General features: G+C 44.3%; 1 protein-coding gene across 1 annotated transcript; it reads left to right on the plus strand.

The window, feature by feature from the left end:
- Window positions 1–9,215: 9,215 nt before the first annotated feature.
- Window positions 9,216–18,621, plus strand: HDDC2 (HD domain containing 2). Its single transcript, XM_074580834.1, has 6 exons — window positions 9,216–9,446; window positions 9,918–10,039; window positions 10,987–11,089; window positions 13,459–13,527; window positions 17,134–17,272; window positions 18,483–18,621. Exons 1-6 carry the CDS (start codon window positions 9,381–9,383, stop codon window positions 18,575–18,577), a joined length of 594 nt encoding a protein of 197 aa, XP_074436935.1. The 5' UTR covers window positions 9,216–9,380; the 3' UTR covers window positions 18,578–18,621.
- Window positions 18,622–18,632: the final 11 nt, after the last annotated feature.

Below are 18,632 nucleotides of genomic sequence, written 5' to 3' on the forward strand. Positions count from 1 at the left end.
CAGTAATAAGGGTGGGTGGGAGCGCTCAAAAGGAAGCAGAGCTGTGATAAAACTTCCATTTTGTTCTTTCTTGCATGTCAGAAAAAAAAATTTACGTTATAATTCAGAGCGCCTTTCAGGGTTTATTTTTCTTTACATTGTTACATGCCTGATCACATCTGATTTTGGAAGCTAAGCAGGGTTGGACTTGGCTGGCATTTGGGAGACTGCTGAAAATGCAGTAGACTGAGAAGGATCTGTGCATTCGTTATATGAACATGTAGTGAGGGGGAACTACAAGAATACTCACAGCTTTTCCATATTTTAAAATATTGCTTTTCTCCATACATAACAACTGAAATACCACCATGACCAAAAATAATATCATGAATCCTAAATAAGCGTTTTTTCAAATAATAATTTAAAAATGAGACTGCTTGTGAATACTTCTTAATACTCTACAAAGAGTACAGAAAAACCCTTTGAGCAAACTGATCATCAGGTCATTAGAGATAGGAAATAAATTATTGAATTTCTGTCTGCTTGGTATTTACTTTACTAAGTGTTGACAGTGGCAGGGGACTGCAGAGACCTTTTCAAAACTCATTTAAGTACAATAAGTGAAAACAGTATAAACTTTTTAACAGAGAAGATATGAGAGATAGCCAGAGGATTTTTTTTATGTGGGGTTTACTGTTGTTCTTGGTGTTTTAAGTGATGACGGGCTTGATTATATCATATAAAGGTTCCTTCCATCTTGCTTTACCTTAGAAAATTCCAGAAGATCAAGGCTGATGTGTTACAATTTTGCTTGGAGGCTCCCAAGCAAGAGTTAAAACAGAAGTTTCCTTCATTAAATATGTTCATTTGTCATTGAAGTTAAAACAAATATTGTTTAAATAAAATAACAAATGTAACTAGAACTCCCTTCCTCTGTTGCTTTCTTATCAAATGTCATCAGTGGATATCGCTCAGATCCTGAGTGGGCCTTGCAGTGCAAGGTGAGCTTCATGTGTTTTGTTGTGTCTCCTGTTCCGCCCCCCACCCCCCCCCAAAAAAAAAAAAGGCAAAAAGGCAAAACCAACAGTGAATGTGTTACAGAGAAAACAGACCTCCGAGTATCTTTTTTCCACCTTTAAACAAGAAATAAAATGACACGGCAAAGCAAGGCAAGCTTCACATGTTATAAGCCTCTCCCAGGTAGTGCCTGAGATGCCCTTGTTCTGTCTTGCAGCCCTCCTTTGTTGTACCAAATTGTGAGGGATTTCTAAATCCTGATTTGGATGCATCCCCCAGCAGCAGAGAGAAACTGACAATTACTGAAGCAAGGCAAGTTTTTTTTCAGTTTAGCAGGTTTTTTTCTAAGCCAGGCTTGTGGTTTCATTTAAAGTCTGAATGCTCCCATTCTCTGAGAAGCCCAGTGGCTTTTCAATAGCAGATCAAATGATGTTAATCGGGCAGTGTGACCTAATCCTCCAATTCAGCTGCCTTTTTACATTAGAAATGTTCTGCTCATGTAAGATTGATTTGCTCTTGACTTTTTTTGTTGTTGTTAAATGTGCTATTCTAAAGTTCTACTCCTGGCTCCGCAGACCTGTTACACAAATAAGGGAAGATCACTTTTTCTTCATTTTGTAGGTTTAGATAGGCTAATCCTAAGGGTTCTGATAGAAAATCTCTTGTTAATCACAGAAAGCCCAAGATGTTATGCAACAGCAGTAAGAAGAACATTTTTCTTTTTGGTAGTGATCCCACAGGTTACCTACGCTGAACAGGACTACTCTGGTCAGCTATTGCCGACTATAGGAGGAGTACTATAAGTGTCATTTCTCCTCAGCCTTCAGAGATACCTTCCATTGATGTTCACACGTGTTTCACCAAAGACCGAAACAAGCTCCTGATGTGGCAGCTCTGGAGCACGGCCTCCTGTGATGGGGCTGCTGCACCACTGCCGGGGAAGGGCTCCTCTGCAGTGTCCCCTCTCCCTCCACATCGTGCATCCGTGGGTAGATTGCAGATTGCAGCCACACCTGACGTGCAGGACCACAGGAGAGAAAATAGCCTGCTGTGTTGCTCCGTAAACAACTGATGGCTTATGAGGTGCCATCTGAAATGGCCTCAGGCTGGCATGAAGGTGGGGGCGGCTGGGTGACCCCCCAAACACAGCCTGTCGGACGCAGCAGGTTTTCTGACACTGTTAACACCAGAAGAGCTCCTGAGGGCTACAAGCACTGACAGACAGACCATCAGCACCGGTTGTGTCTACCAGCCTTCACAGCAGCATCCCCTAACGAAGGCCACACGAGGGGAGCCTAGCCAATTTATAGGCCACTGCATTTACCTGTATTAATCAGTTCCCGTGCACACGTTTGGAACTAAAACTCTAGAAAGCCTGGCAACAGCCATCGCTCCCACAGGCAGCACGCAGGTGCCTGCCTTCCTGCACAAACCCGAAGGCTGGACCCTCCTGAAACACTCAGCTCTGTGGTCAAATGACTGTTAGAGGCCAGCACAACTTAAGTGTCGATCACTTAGCAATAGGCTGGATTTGGCCAGTATTTGCAGATAATAACCAGCCCATAGTTAACACTATCAATGTTAACCTACTTCCTTTGACCTTGCCGGCTTGAGCTGCAGAGGAAGTCTCAGCAGAAGATGTCCAGCCCTTGGCACAGACATCAGCGCGTGGTGTCTCTCTGACCTGCTTTAACAGCCTGCGTAGGGCGGCAGCAGGGAGCTCCCTGGGCACAAGGACACACAGCCCGGCACCTGCGCGGTGTGTGGCAGAGGGAAGAGCCACATGGCACACACGTACCTGTCACTGCAGTCGTTTGCTCTTTTCTGGACCATTACTGAGGATTCTTGCAACAGATTTTCACTGGCTACTTCCACACCGTTGCTAAGATTGCCTCAGGTGCAGAAAGGTATAATACAGTCTGGAGAACTAAAATGACCATTTACAGTATCTGGCAGGTGCCCTTCATCTATTTGCTCTTAAGGAGGACATCAGGGCTGTTGTTCCTACCTGTTGGGTCTGTGATACGCAATCATTTCGCTATATCCAGTGAACTACCCAATGGGGTAGTTACTTTTCACTTTTTTTTTTCCCTACCAGATGGTAACAAATGAATCCAATCAATTAATTACTTTGCCTGAAGGTACTTTGCCAACGCGAGGTTTGCAGTGTCCATGTTGGCAGAACACATAAACGTTTTCAAAATCCCACGTGTTATTGTTGGCGTTACGTAAGCCACAAGATCCACCTTACGAGTAGTTAATGGGTCTGTTCCCCAGTCACCTGGCATTTGTGGGGATGATTTTCATATTACTGCGACGAGTGTGTAAAACATCCCCTTTTCCCCAGCGCTATTTTCTTAAACAAATTGAAGCACAACTTCAGCCTGGCACTGGGTAGTAGCAAATGTGGTCGAAGCAGGAATTTGTGGGCAGAGAGCGCCATCTCCAGCTACCAAATAATAACTACTTCGTGGTAATAAAACAACTACTTTGGTATTTCTCCTTTGGAATTGCCATCTGTTCCAGCAAAAGACGGGGGAAAAAAAAACCTGAGACTGATGAAACATCGAGGCTTAAGCCTTAACACTGCCTTAATATCCCATAGGGAGACTTTGCCAATCCTTGCTAAAGTTTCTGAATTAAACAAAAACGGTGCTTAAAATTGTAAGGACCTGAGCATCCCAAATTTGTTTCTGTTTTCGGGCTACTTAGTCAAGAATAAAATCACATCAGATTTTAACAGAGGTAACGTTTGTACTATATTATGGTCCTCCAGCCTACAGCGAGTCTACGCATCTAATACTACATTTGATAAGTACTTAGAAAAGCTCATAAATGATAACTCTAGTGCTGTCCCAGAATGACTGGGTAGAAAGCTACTGTAAATAAGAACTACGCAAAAATAGCATACAAAGTGCATGCAGAAGATTTACATACAGGCAAATATTACAAAATTTAGAAATATTACAGAAATTATGCTACATAAATATGATATAAATACATTTAATTACATAAATACAAATACTACAAATATCACAAAAAATTACATACCTACAAATACAAAAGAATTACGGCACTTGTATTAAGTACAAGTGTATTTTGTGTACATTTTATCCCACATAAATGGTACATGATAGTGTATACTTTTAAAGAAATCTGTGCTGAAAAAAATAAACCAAAACATTATTTCTAGCTGATGCCTGAGAAATTGTTCTCCGTCACGACGTTAAGTGATGTTGTTGACATCCTATTACCCAGCAGCTTTCTGTTCTTCCTAACACCACGGGAAACCTCAGGTCTCCAGATCATTCACCACTCCAAAGGGCTCAAATGAAGCAGAGATTTTAAGTGTATTAGAAAATCAGTCTGTGAATGCGGGTATGCTGCTTTTGGTAGTGTTCTCTAAACTACACGGACAGCCAAGGTTGGGACCTGCGAGCCCAGCCTCATTAATGTCATAGAAGAGTTTGTTCTAGAAAAGTATCTTAAGGACACCCGTGGCAAAGGCATCACAAAATAAAATTTAAAATCATGCCTTATGTGTGTACAAGACTCATCCATATTAAAGAATTGTTAAAGAATTTGCAAAAGCAAATGGATTACTAGATTTCAAGGGCTATGAATACTAAACATGTACATCGAATAGAAAGATTCAGGAAGGGTTAAAAGACAAATATCTGTTATCAGCTAGCCTTAAAAATAGCATTCCTCAACTAGATACAGCATCTTATTTAAAATGTAAATTACTAAATTACTCTGTGTTATTTTTATGATTGTCTGAGTTCAGAAGGTATTTGACAACCGTTCAGAAAACAAAAATCCAGTTTGCAGCCACAGAGACTGCAAGATACAGAAAGAAAGTTGATGAAGCTCTAGTAGAACAAGACCTGTAAAGGACAAGAAGGCAATCAAGAGCAGCTGGCATGGATTTATGAAGGACAAATCACACTTGGCCAACCTGATTGCATCCTGTGATGAAACGGCTGGCTACATGGACGAGGGAGCAGTGGACATAATAGATCTTGACTTCAGTACAGCTTCTGAAATAATTTCCCACAGCACTTTCACTCACAAACTGAGGAAATATGGCATGAACAAGCTGGCTGTTAGACGCATTGAAAACTGCCTGGACTGACAGGCCGCCCCTCCATCCTGCACTAGTAAAAGCAGAGTCATCCACACTTGCTCCTGCCCCTAAGGAAGGTTCACCTGCCCCAGGGCCTGTCTCCAGCCAAGCAACTGTCCTCCTCTGTCCCCTGCAGGACCTGCTGGCTCTCCTACATGAGCACGGGCCATCTACGGAGGGGATCTTTGGCCGGTGGCCGGCGAGCACACCTCCCAGGAGCTCAGGGAGGCCCTTGACAGTGGAGTGGAAGTCCACCTCGAAAGCTGGCCTGCACACCTGCTGGCCGTCATCTTGAAGGTGAACCCTGCTGACCTGGAGTCTGGCAGCTCCCAGCTCTGTCAGTGCCGATGGGCACCTGCAAGAGCAGGACCCAAAGCCCAGCCACCTGCTCATGAGCCAGAGTGCCAGGGACACTGCCTGTGCTCCTGGTGGGAGTGATCAAAGCCTCACCCGGAGCCCTTGGCATTGCAGGACTTCCTTCCCCTCCAAGGTCCTTGAGGTAGAGCTCTGCAAGGAGTGGATGGGCACCCTGCAGAAGACCAGCAGGCAGAAGCTGGCAGGACTGAAAGAGTAAGTGTGGCCAGCAGCCTGCCTGCTCCACAGGGACTGGCAGGGGCTGGGACTTGCCTGCAAAGTGACAGCCTGTCTGAAAAAGCCTTGTTTTCTGCCAGCCACCTCTTGCTGCTGTGGGGTTCGGTTTGGGGGGAAAGTGGCACAGAAAAGCATTTCTCTCCTTGGAGCACTCCCTGCAGACATCGAGGGTTGCTCCACAAAGGGACTCTTGCCAGAAGAGCAGGGAAGGAGGCAGGTGGCCGCATCTCAGCAAAGGTAGTCCCTCTGCTGTAGACCAGGCATGGCCAGGGAGCCTTCCCTTGGGTGGGCTTGGGTGAGATCAGCCTGGGAGGCCTGTGTTGACAGCATCTACTTTATTAGCGTTGTGTTTCTGTTCCCTCAGGGTGACCAGCAAGCTGCCCAAGGCCAACCTCCTCCTGCTCAAGCACTTGCTCACCCTGCTCCAAAACATGAGTAGAAACATGGCCAGCAGCAGGATGACTGCTGGCAACCTGGCCATCTGCGTGGGCACAAACCCGCTCAGCCCACCCAAGAAGGACACGCTCCCCCTGGATGTCCTGGTGCAGGTGACAGGGAAGGTAATGCTGTGTTTACCAGCTGGCTACAGCCTTGCGGGCCCAGCTAAGCTTTGCCATTCAGAGGTGCCTGGCTGCCTCTTCTCTTCAGCAAACGCGCATCGGGGAGCTGCTGGGGAGAGCAGCTCCACAGCTGCAGCTTTCTGTGCAGAAGTGAGGGTGAGGAGTGGGAAAGGCTGCTTGACCCATTTTTCAGCCACCTAGGTGGAAACCAATGGTTTGCTGTGTGCAGGTAATGTGGCTGGTGGAGTTCCTCCTTGAGCACCATGGGGAATTCTTTGGGGAGAAGATGTCTGGGCTTTCCTATGCATCGGCCTAGGAGTTTCCAGCACTGGGGGTGGAAGCAGAAATAGCAGAGATATGCCAGGGCCACCAGCAGTGTGACAACAAAAACTTCCCCCCTCAGAAGTTGGGACTGCTGCCGCAGGGACAAGCAAGGTCACCCACTAGCGTGCAGCTCTGAAAAAGTGCAGAATAAGGCTGATGCAGGTTGGCCATTGCACTTTGTGCGGTGAACCCACCAGAACTGGCTCAGCTGAGCTGAGCAAACCCATCCACAGGATCTGCCTTTCAGATCTAAGGTAGCAATTGGGCAGGCATGTCCTTGCCACCTGTTAACTTCCACATTTCCATTGCAGGTGCCTCCAGTCGCTTCAGAAAGCAAACATCTGAAGAGGTCATCCAAGGAGAGAAGGTAAAATGAGCTAGCTTTGATTAAGAGTAGCATTTGTTTATGCTTATCATGGCTTTACCTGTCTAACAATACTATTGAATGGAAAGGTTGCCAGGGTCTTCACAAGAAAATGGAAAGAGAAAACCAACCTGTGAAGAGGGGAGTGCCCTGAGGGTACCACATGTGCTAAGAAGGGGCTGAAGCAACACCGTAGTCACTGCCAGTAAGGATTCCCTCTCCTCTGCCAGAAGCAACCCCCTTTTTTACAATGTACTTCCCAAAGAACCAGGGACAAAGTCACACCTATTCCTGCCTTCAAGTCACACTTTCTGACTCTGTCCTTATAGGTGCTGATGTATTTTGCTGCTTGGATGAGCTCTGACCCCTGGGCTTTGAGGGGCACAATGCAGCCCCAGCACCACCGCAGCAGAGGCAAGGAGAGAGGCACCCATGCCCTTCTGCTCTAGCCAGCAGATTTCAGTTGCACATCGCTAAACTGGAGCAGCCCCGCACCACTCTCAGACCCATCCCACTCCTCACAGGGGGCCTTGCCGGCTCCCTCATCAGCTCCGTGTGCAAATGCCCATCAGACGGCACATCTCCCCATGTGAACTTCAGATTATATGGAGCATGGTAGTGTGCATCATCTGAGAGGGACAGGAGGGACAACATTTACGCTGGACAGCAGATTCCATACTATAAAACCCTCCTGGTTTTATTTACAGGCCCCATTCTTGGCAGACAGATGCTGAACCAACTTGCTCAATACAAGAAGGGAGCACCCATTGCTTCTCTTCGGTCAGTGCAAGTACTTGTATGCAGCCCACAGCAGAATACCCATTCTCACAATTCTGTCTCAAACATGACTAGCCTGCAGGTAAGGTTTATAGTTTATATTAGGTTAATAACTCAGCTACACCCAATATTCCTTTCTTACTTCTTTTCCTGCAGATCAGCCCTCTCTGGACTGATGCAAACACACCCCTTTCTGTCAGTCATAGCTGGCGTTTTGAAAGCAGCTTTTCCGAAGGAGCCAAATACTTAAATAGCCTCTATTGCTTTGATACTTGAGCCCTGTATGATGTCTAATGGGGTCAAGCTCCTTTCAGAAGGAAAAATACAATTGCCAGCCACAACAGGGGAAAGAAATTGCACAGTTGATCTGCAGGTCTTGCAATGATTGTGCAGGAGTCAGCAGCGTGTGGAAATTCAGGTGCAACTCTCTTAGCTGGCAGCTGAAGTGTTTCAGAGGCAACGCCCCATCTTTTCTTCATGGGCAAAGGCTCACTTGATACCCTCCACAATCACAAGTAATTAAATTCCCAACTGCTAGGGTCTCTGCACCATGGTAAACCCGAGGGATTTTAAGGAAAAAAAAAAAATCACTAAATCAACGTTGGAAAATAAAAAATCCCTATGAACTCAAAAGGGATAAACATCAGATCTCCAGAACTTAGCGTGGTCTTTCTTACCATTTCCCTGCCATTCATTTATCTGCCCCTGTGGTAAATTGAGAACTGCAGATCACACTCTCGCCTGGAGTTACTAACCACAATGGCTGTGGGAAGATAGCCTTAAAATGGTCACCAAAATGTTACTGATGTGGGAGCGGAGCGTGTTTCAGTATACACATGAGCAAAAAAATGAAAATACTCTGCCATCTGTTGGTATCTGGCAAACTGCAGATGTTCTTTTCTGAAAACGCAGTATTTCATTGCCACATTTAAACTACTATCTGCTATTTCACTCCGTTGGTAGTATAAAAACAGCAAAGAAATGCAAAGCCATTGATTTGTAAAGTAACTCAGTGTAAACTTGTAGAAGTGATGGAAGTGCCTGCAGCCAGACTCCTGGACTCCCCAAAATAATTTAAAAACTCTGAGTGCGGCGACTCTAGTAACTACCCTCTCTCCTCTGAATAATTATATGTTTGCACCATTTACTAGTTTTGAGGTTTTTTTAAAGTATGAGTTTGCACTACTCACTGTGGGTTTTTTGAAGTATGGTAGAGGTCACTGATACGATCGAGTTTTGACTGAAGGAGCAGCTATTCCTGCCTGCGTGACGGCCTTCCCCTCCATCACACCAGGGCCTTCTCTCTCTCCTTCCTGCACCCCAGGAGAGGACACACCACCCCCCTTCCCCGTGAGCAGCCTGCCTTCCCTCGCTGCTTTCCCCGTTGCGATAGCAGCCTGAGCCGTTATTATTAAAGCGCTGTTTGTGTTTAATTAATCCCCGAGGAGCCAGATACCCTTTCCCTTCCCCTCCAGACACCAGCAGGCCCGAAGCTGCAGACGCGCTACCCCACCGCCGCATCCGGAGCGGCTGGGCCGGCCGCTCCCCTCGCCGGCCGCTCCCCCGGCGCCGCCCAGCGCTGCGCCTGGGCCGGGAGGAGGAGGAGGAGCAGCGGGCCGTAGCGGTCGTTGCTGGGCGGCGGATGGCGGCGGGGGCGAGCGGCGGTGGCGGCCTGCTGCCCTTCCTGCGGCTGCTGGGGCAGCTGAAGGCGAGCGCGGGGGCCGGGGGAGCGGGAAGGCCCATCTCGGCGGGGCTGCGGGCCCGGGCGACCGCGGTGTCTGGCGGGGTGTCCGCCCGCGGCCTCCCCCTGGGGCGGGCCGGGGCCCTCCGGCGGCGTCCCCAGCAGTCGCCGGGCTGGGAGCGGGAGCGCGGGTGGTGGCGCCCGGCCCGGCCGCCGGGGCCTGGTAGCAGGGCGGCCGGCGGAGGGACGAGGCCTCCGAGGTGTGCCTGTCGGCCCGCCGCGGAGCGGGGACGGCCGGCCCCGGCGCTGGGGCTGCCGCGGGGAAGCGTGGGCGCCGAGCGGGGGAGGGCAGGGGCGGCCCGGCCTTTCGATGTGAGCGCCGTGAGGATGAGGAGGGCGCCTGGTGGTGGGACAAAATTTTGCTGGTGCCTTTGAAGTGGGGTCCTTCAAAACCTAAGGTGGTAACGTCTACATCGCTGTAATGCTCTCCTCACTCAGAGAGTACCACGGACGGGATGGGTGTACAGGAACGTGTCGAAGCCAGAGAGCGTATCCGATCATATGTACAGGATGGCGATGATGGCTTTGGTGACAGAAGACAAAAGCCTTAACAAGGACAGGTGAGACCGCCTCTGGTTATCGTGACCATCTGTCAGCGTCATAGGAGAGGTGCAACCAAAATGCTTAAAACAGCTGTCATCCTGAGGAATAGCTTTTAAAACACGCTGAAGGAATTTGAAGTCCTTTCCCCTTTTCCTTTCCGCCCATCCTTTGGATAGGGAGAGCTGAAAGGGGCTGAAGGCTTTAATTGCTAAATTCCAGGTGCTGAGGCAAGTCATTAATGCAGGGGCTCTGAGCTGGCCTTCTGTCAAGTCATAAGTAAGTGAGCTGAAGACACTCTGTTAAAACACAGTTTGTAACCACAGACAGCAAAGGCAAAGCCATAGCCATATACTGTGTGGATTTTGACAGACCCTCAGCAGCAGTAAGGAGCCTCAGAAATCATACAGCATAGAAGAGGAAACATCATTAGTGTTGGATGAGTTGTCAAGTCTAGTATGGGATCATACTTGCTGTGTCCCTTCAGGAGCTGATGAAAATAGTGAAGGGGTTTTTTTGAGTATTCTGCTGCAGACCGGCACAGCTACAGAGCTGAGTGTCAGATTATTTACTGAATTTGGCATGGCTCCAATCAGATTGTCTTCTGCCTGTTGCAGTGTTCATGTGAAGCGTGTAATGTAGTTAGTTATCATAACATCTCCGAAAGCCAAACATACAAAAGCTAAGTATATTATTTTTGAATGCTGTGCTCATGTACAAACTGTATTTATACTTGAATCTACATTTACAAGCAGCTGTAACAAGAAATCAGGAATTAAAATCATGTCTAGGTGGAAACTACTTCCCTTAGCAAAAAAGTGAAAAATGTTACGTAAAAGTAAAAAACAAAACCCAGCCATGTAAAATATATGAAGGGGATAAATTACGCAGTCTCTTAGCTTTATGAATAACAAGATATAATTTAAAATGCTGAAAGACTAATTATTCTGTCTTTGCTTCTTGTCAGATGCATACGATTAGCTTTGGTTCACGATATGGCTGAATGCATTGTTGGAGATATCGCTCCTGCAGATAATATCTCGAAAGAGGAGAAACACAGGAGAGAAGAGGTACAGACATAAGGCAGAAAGCCACATCTGTGAAGTGTTCTGCATGTTTTTAGTGTTCTGGTGGCAGTGAAGAGACCCTCTAAGCAACATAATACTGTCATTGGCATTGGACAAATATGCCACAAACAAAGTTTTCAGCTCATGATTTTTGTACATGTAATGTCTCCAAGTACAAAGTTAGGGAAGGAGAACCTTTGAAGTAATCTTCATGTAGGCCATTTGTGAAGCAGATGGAATTTTGGTAGCCTGAATTAGTCATATTGACCAGTCTTACTGAGAGGTGGGGAGCAGAGGTGCACTGATGCCCTGAGAAGGGTGGGTGACAGTTCATGGCAGATCATTTGTGCGGTGCCAGATTGTGTGGTTGTGACAGACTTTATGTAAACCATTTGCACAGGACTGCAGACACAGGTGCACGGGTCATGAGTCTTTGAGTGAAGCGTGCCTAGAATTATTTTATTTTTAGCTTTGTATGTGTCCAAATGTTGGTTTGTCATTTCTGGTTTGCTGCATTATTTGAAGAAAATGTAACCACTCCTCCAGCCACAGCTAGAGGGCAACGTGACACCTCAGAAACTCTTTAGAGGCTACAGTTACCTCTTCAAAGAGCATAAAAAACAAAACAAAAAATCAAATAAAACATCGAACACCACTACCCCCCCCCCCAAAACGTTGCTGTAATTATACACACACACACCCACTTTTATGCTTTTCTGTTTAAAACATGGGGTTAGGGGGACTATGTCTAAATCTAGGAGTAAGCTCTTTGCTAAGAAACTGGAAATTAAAGATAGGGGTATTCAGTGTCTACTGCAATTTTGGTATTTCTTTTTTTCAGTGTATTTCCTAGTGTGTTCTTACAGTAAACAAACCAAACCACCCAGCTCTTTCGTGGAAGCCTCCAAAGGTTGTTTTGTCACCAAGGATCAGGCTTCAACTTTGCCTAGAGGGAATTCTCGTTTTTATTTAGACAATGACAAAGATATTTTGATGCCTAGGTACGTTTAAGAAGTTTTCTTAAGTACTTGGAGCTCCTTCTGCTCCCGTTTCACTCGATGAGGACTTTGTTATTGACTTTGCGGGGAGGAGGGTCAAGCATTAAACATTTAGGCTGACTCTGAAATACTTTGTTGTAAAAATACACCAAGGGTAACGGTTACGTGAGGTGGCTTGAGCTGAACTATCAATATGCTGCTTCCGCTGCAGAGTTCTCCTTTTTTTCACTTTGCTCTACAGTTGATGTTGAGCTGGTTCTGCTTGTTTGCTTGTTTCAGAAGTTTGCTGCTTGTGCTGTAAGTTTAATCGGCTAGTCTCGCCAAAGCTAAGGCAGAAAATGAACTTGATTTGTTAAAAAAAAAAAAAAATTGGGTTTTTGGAGAGGTTGTTTTGGTTGTTTTGTGGGGTTTTTTTTGCCAGGCGAATCATTTTGCTAACCTTGAAATCTGATGAGCTCCAGAGCTGGAAGGAAGTGGGAAGGAATGAGACCTTGATGGTGGGGAGCAGCTGATTCAGTTCAGCTGTACTGTGAAGCTATACCCTGTATTTGAAGTGGAGAAACAGTCATGGCACAAAGCCTTTGTCTTGCCTGTGATGCTGATTGTTTCAGAAGCAGTCCTCAATGTTACTAGGAAAACAGTAGAAATAGCACCAAAATGAGACTGATCAGCTGGGAGAGCATGCAGAACAATTTCTGCTTTCTGGTTATACCATCAGTCTGATACTGTGTTAAACCTTGTACCAAGATTTTTTTTGTTGTTGAACAAATGGTATCTCAGCCTGGGAGCACTGCATTTCATTGCTGCAGAATATTAAATGGATTTTTTCGCTGTTTTTCAAAATTGGAGACTTTTAAAGACTTACGTTGTGTTGCCTGCCTGACAGTCAGTAGCTGTTTGCAGCTCTGCTAGTGGAAATGTGCTAGTTGAGTGTTTGGGAGGGGGCAGTTGCTTGTCAACACTGGGAGTTAGTATTTTGAAGCTGCTTTTATGAACTGCGCCTATCACCCTATTAAGTTCAAATGTTGCCTCCACTAGTTAAATCTGGAAGGCAGAACTGGTAATTGACGGCAGTTCCCTGGCATTTGACTTGCCTGTTTTGCTCTGGGCTTCTTTTTGGTCTCTTGAAGATAGTGGCTGCACTTTCAGGTTGTTTTCTAACAGTTAACTTAAGCAGCTCCCAGAAAAGATCCTCCACTGAGTGGTCCGACTGCTTCTCTGGCAGATTTATGTACACGTGCACTTTAGAATAATCTGCTGTGTAGTGTATGTTTCTGCAAACTTGGTAATGAGTAGTTAATTCTTCAAAAAAGATTACGGTAAAAATGTGCTTGCTCAGAAAACGGATAAATGGAAATGACTTCTTTATTTCAGGCAGCTATGCAACAACTGAGCCAGCTTCTGTCAGAGGACCTCAGAAAAGAAGTCTATGAACTCTGGGAAGTAAGCTTGCATTCTTTTAATCCTTTGGTAAAATTCAGGATAACCCGTTGTCTTCTTCTGTTTACTTAGGAAACTGTGTCATCTCTTAATTTGACTTCACACAAGGTAGATTCATTTGCTTGGGAGATAAGGGTATGAGTCAAGGTCACTTTGTATTCATTTCAAAATCAAACCCCAAACTTTGGTAGAACAGCCAGCTTCTGCCTTTGGCCTCTGAGAGTTTCCGATGAACCCATGCAGGGCTTGTACAACTGAAGGGAAGGGTTTGTCCTCTACATCCAGCACTCTTGGATATAAATCCGATTATTTTTTTTACTACATTATCTCTTTTGTTTGCATCTGGCTGTTTGCCGCTCATGATCTTTTAATACAGGGAAAAATAATGGGAGCTGATGGTGCCATGGAGTATTGCTTTTTATGCCAGTAATAATTTATGTGGCTTCCATTTCTTTATTTTACAGCCCATTAGGCTAAAATATTTAGTAGTAACTTCTGGTTTGAACTTAAATGTGGCCCATTGACACAGAACAGTGCTTTTCTACAAACAACACATTACTGGCTGGTCTTGGGTATCTTAAATGGTTGTGTTGGAAAGTATCTTCTATATTTGAAGGTGATATAACTTTTTGATGTGAACTCGTGCTGTTAATTGATAAGATCTTTTATACGTACTAACTAGGGATGATTAGATTATTTCCAAGCAATTCAAGTTTATAATTACTGTGCTTTATCTTCTCCTGGCATACTGTCACGTGAGGATAAGTGCATCCACAGTATCTTGTTCACATGTTGTTGCAAACAAAGCATTATATTTTTCTTGGACTCAGTGACCTGAAGCTGTATTTTATGCTCATATTCTTGCTTTTCCATGTGGACTGTATTTAAATTCCAGATATTTTTAGCCAATTTCTGCCTTTTGTTACAGCACCCTGTTTGTTTGGTTCTTTTTTTCTTGCTGTAGTTGTGTGGTGAAACTGGCAATGGGGATGGGTTTTCAGTGCTGTAATTCAAGGTAAAGGGGCAAACCAGTATAACTAGATCTGGGAAGTAATGTGCATGCGTTTGGTTAGCACTGGTTCCTTCTTCCTTGGGAAGGTGTTATAATAGAGGAAAAAGAGTTTTTGATAACATTAGTGCTGTAGGACTTCTTTTTTTGCATATTTTTGTTTTTCTTTGCCTCAGTCTTCTGATCGTGTAAGAGCTGGTTCAGTATGCAGTTGGTTCTTCAGCATGTTAGCTTTTTATCATTCTCATTAACTATAATTTAACATATGCATGTGTCCGATCATTTGTTCTTTGTTTCTACCTTCAGGATAATTTATTGGCATTGAGTCTCCAACACAGCAGTGTGAGTGTAACCCACATAGCAGCAAGTGTAACCTAAAAATCTAATATTCACATGTAGTCCCTCTAGTCTTAAGTGGAACAACTGCATGCTTCTTAAAAACAAAGAAAAGACAGAAAAGAAAAAAGGAAGAAAATAAGTCTCTGATCACTTGATACTCTGCTTTCGGCTAGCCAGAGGCATTTCCCTCTGATTTCTTTTTGTGAGTGTAGGAAGTTATGGCCCAGAGCCGAACAGTGGCTGGGATAAGATCTGTTGAGACTCAGCAAGTCCTTCCTGCGCTGCTCTGTCCTCGTCTCTGCCCCTCTTTCCCTTTCAGCCTTACGAGGACTATTGCTTCGGACCGTATTGGTGGGCACTCTGCAAGTGTAGGGGAGAAAGGTAGCAGAGACATGCCTCCGATATCTTTTCACTTTCTAACTTAATCTGGAATACGTTTGAAAAAACATTGAAGTAAATGAGTCAGCACACTTCAGCTCTGTCCTGCTTTTTTATTTTCAAGAGCAGAAGTACAGGAGCCTTTTTTTAAAAGGCAGACTGTGGTGTTTGAGAGACCAGTTACTGTTTTTCCAAAGTATGCTGTTATTTTGCACTCTTAAGCACCTGCAGGGAGGAAACACCAAGTGTTTATTCCAGCACTGTGCACAGTTGCACGTAGAATAGCTGATGTTTCTTGAAGCTAATGTGAGCTGAGGTATAAATAAGATCTGGTGGGTTGCATGGCACAAAGAGGTTGGTAACAGATTGATACTCCCAGTTAATCGCTGGAGGTGGGACAGACCTTTACAAGCAAACAGCCATAGTTCTACTTCTCCTGAAGTTCTCCCTTGTAATGCTGCCAACAGTTTGTTCTCTTTGGTAGCCAAAAAAAAAAAAAAAGTAGAAATAAGCAGATTTAAGAAAATAATAAGTAGTATTTAAACAATTTAAAGATGGGGCAAAGCTCAGATTGAAAGGAGGAAAAGGTAAAAGTGTTGAAATGAAATTGATTACTAAAATAATGATCAAAATGTAATTGAAATTTCAAAGCAGTGTTCAAATCTGGGTAGTATATGAATCAGTTGTGGCTATCAAAATCTGGATTTCTGACTTTCAAATGTAAAGCAAGAAGCATAAGAACAAACTGGCTCCTTATAGTCTGTCAGACAGTGACCATGACACTTGTCTGAGCATCAGTGTGCTGGAATTACAACCCAGGATCTTGTCACTGTGAATGATACCCACACGCGCAGTTGTCTTTTTAAAAGGCAGAAAGAGATGCCACATTCTTTGGTCAGTAGGAAAAACTTCCTGTGTTTGTGCCGCTCTCATCTGTGGAACTGCTGTGCGTCGTGGGTTGTGGGGATCTGAAAGCACGAGTGGGCCCGGTGTGTACTTAAGCTGCTGCTCTCGTTATTGGCGGTGGTGATGATGAATGGGGTCAGACCTGCTGAGGGTAGGGAGATGATGGTAACCTGCACAGCAGGAAACCTTTGTGGAAGTCAGGAGAAGACCAGGTGATGAGGCATCAAATACAAGGCAGTAGATTTGGAAAGGAAAAATGAAATAGCAAACCTGTCTTCCACCATCACTGGAAGCAAATGGCAGCAAAATTGTTCCAGTTCACTAGAAATGTGAATGACTCACTAATATATACTGACGATGACTGGAGAGAGGGAAAAGATAGCAGAGAGATTAAAGGACTTGAAGTCTGAAGGGGAGGAAACCCCTTAACGACTCCCCTCCCTATCTCCTAGGAGAGACATAAAGACATAAGCAGCTCAGACAGATTAGACCAAAGAGATTTAAGAAGGAGTGACAGGAGAAATGTAAAGAACAGTTCCTTATAAAAACAGCAAGTGATGGAGAAAAGTGCAAAATAGGTCTTAAAAATAGGTAATGGTAATACATAGGCACACACTGTGGTAATTTATAGCCTTATCCAGGCCTGAAAAGATCTTTATATATAAAATGCTGTTAAATGGAACCTATTATTTAACTCGTATATCATGTAGGGTTGTCTCCATATCATCCCTGATTCAGCCAAAACATTTGGTATGTTTAGAGTTAAGAGTATGCAAAAGAATTGTGTTTCAAGTGTTTTCCTGAATATCAGTCTTAAAAAAAAAAAAAAAAAAAAAAAAAAAAAGAGTGAAAGACATAACTGACGTGAATATTTAGGGAGCGGCTTGTACTAGTGAAGAAAATTCTAGATATATAAAGAGCTTCTAATACTCTGTGAACAACACAATTTTTTTTCTTGTAACTGCAAATCTGTTCAGGAATACGAAAATCAGTGTACTGCAGAAGCCAAGTTTGTAAAACAGTTGGACCAGTGTGAGATGATTCTGCAAGCATTTGAGTACGAAGAGTTGGAAAACACACCTGGCAGACTGCAGGATTTTTACGATTCAACTGCTGGTATGACATTTGGACTTTTTTTTTTTCTTTTATAAATGAAAAATATAAATTGCCTTTTTTTCTGATAAACATTCAGAGCAAGTGAGCGCTAGTTATTTTACTCATTCCACAAGTGTCCTAAATATTTCAGGGGAAAACTTACTGCACTGTGAAAATAACTTAGATTTATCTGTATGTGTTGAAGCTGAATTTCATTTATGCCAAGTTCCTTTTACATCACTTTTCACCTGGAGAGGCCCAGCTTTCATTACACTTGAAGGTGTTTAAGGATCTTCCTGTACCATCGGAGGGCTATGAAGGAGGCTTCAGTCTTCGCTGATGCTCTGTCAGCAGCTTGTTTCGACTTTGTTAGTGTTTCGTGACCCAGTGAAGTAGAATTTGTTACCCCAAGGTGAGCTGTGGTCTTGTGTGACCTGCCCCAGGTACATGCGAGAACCAGCTCAGAGAAGTGTTTTAGGTGCAATCGTACTTTTTATTCTATCCACTGCTTTTCATCCTTTAAAATAAACTGATAGTGGAAAGGAAAAATAAGTAAAATAATAGTCTTTATTATTTTAGCAAGGGAGTTGAACGCCACAAGAGGACTGTAACTCCAAGTCATCCTATCCTGGGAAAAAACTAGGGACGGACAGACGTGGGGAGAGAACCGGCAATCACCAGACACAGTCCCTGACAAATCCCTTCTATGCTTTCGTGACCCCTCAGGGAAATAATGAGCTCTCTGCAAACTGCAATAATGTGATTAGGGAAGAAGGAGAAAAAAAAAGGACAACATCAGCATAGCTGGAATACTTAATTTCCGAATTGACGTCTTTGCCCTCCTAGTAGAACTCAGTAACTTAAACTAAGGTAGAGGCTCAGCAGAGCCTAGAGCAGAGCACATACCCTATGTGCACCTGTAATTGGGCTGGTTTCCTGTAGCAGGATATATAGTGTGGGATTGTCAGGGTCAGAGTGGGTCCTTTTTTTCAGCTCTTAAGTGTCTTAATAGAGCATGAAATATTTTTATAAGTTTTGGGTGGAAAAAACAGCTATTCTTACAGGTATTCCATAGTTGGTGTAAAATGGGAGTACTCTCTTTCTTAAAAGAATAATTTGGCGTTTATTTTGAGCCTACAGCAATGTCACTGCTAACCGTTCACTGCCAACTTTTCACATGTAGGAAAATGAGAGCATTTTTAATTAACTTTCTCTTTTTTTTGTTTTGCAGGAAAGTTTGTTCACCCAGAAATACTCCAGCTTGTATCTCTGATTAACACAGAAAGGAATAAAAAAATAGCTGCTACATCTCATCCACATTCCTGAGGTGTTCCTAAACACTGTAACTATAATAAATATTTTGTTTTATATTCTGTGCATT

The sequence above is a fragment of the Larus michahellis genome, chromosome 3, assembly GCF_964199755.1.
Source record: "Larus michahellis chromosome 3, bLarMic1.1, whole genome shotgun sequence".
Classification (NCBI taxonomy): domain Eukaryota; kingdom Metazoa; phylum Chordata; class Aves; order Charadriiformes; family Laridae; genus Larus; species Larus michahellis.

Coding starts and splice junctions, on each gene's coding strand:
- HDDC2 (XM_074580834.1), top strand. CDS start 9,381: ATGGCGGCGGGGGCGAGCGGCGGTGGCGGCCTGCTGCCCTTCCTGCGG. Junction 10,040..10,986: donor AAAAGCCTTAACAAGGACAG/GTGAGACCGCCT, acceptor GCTTCTTGTCAG/ATGCATACGATTAGCTTTGG. Junction 13,528..17,133: donor AAGTCTATGAACTCTGGGAA/GTAAGCTTGCAT, acceptor AAATCTGTTCAG/GAATACGAAAATCAGTGTAC.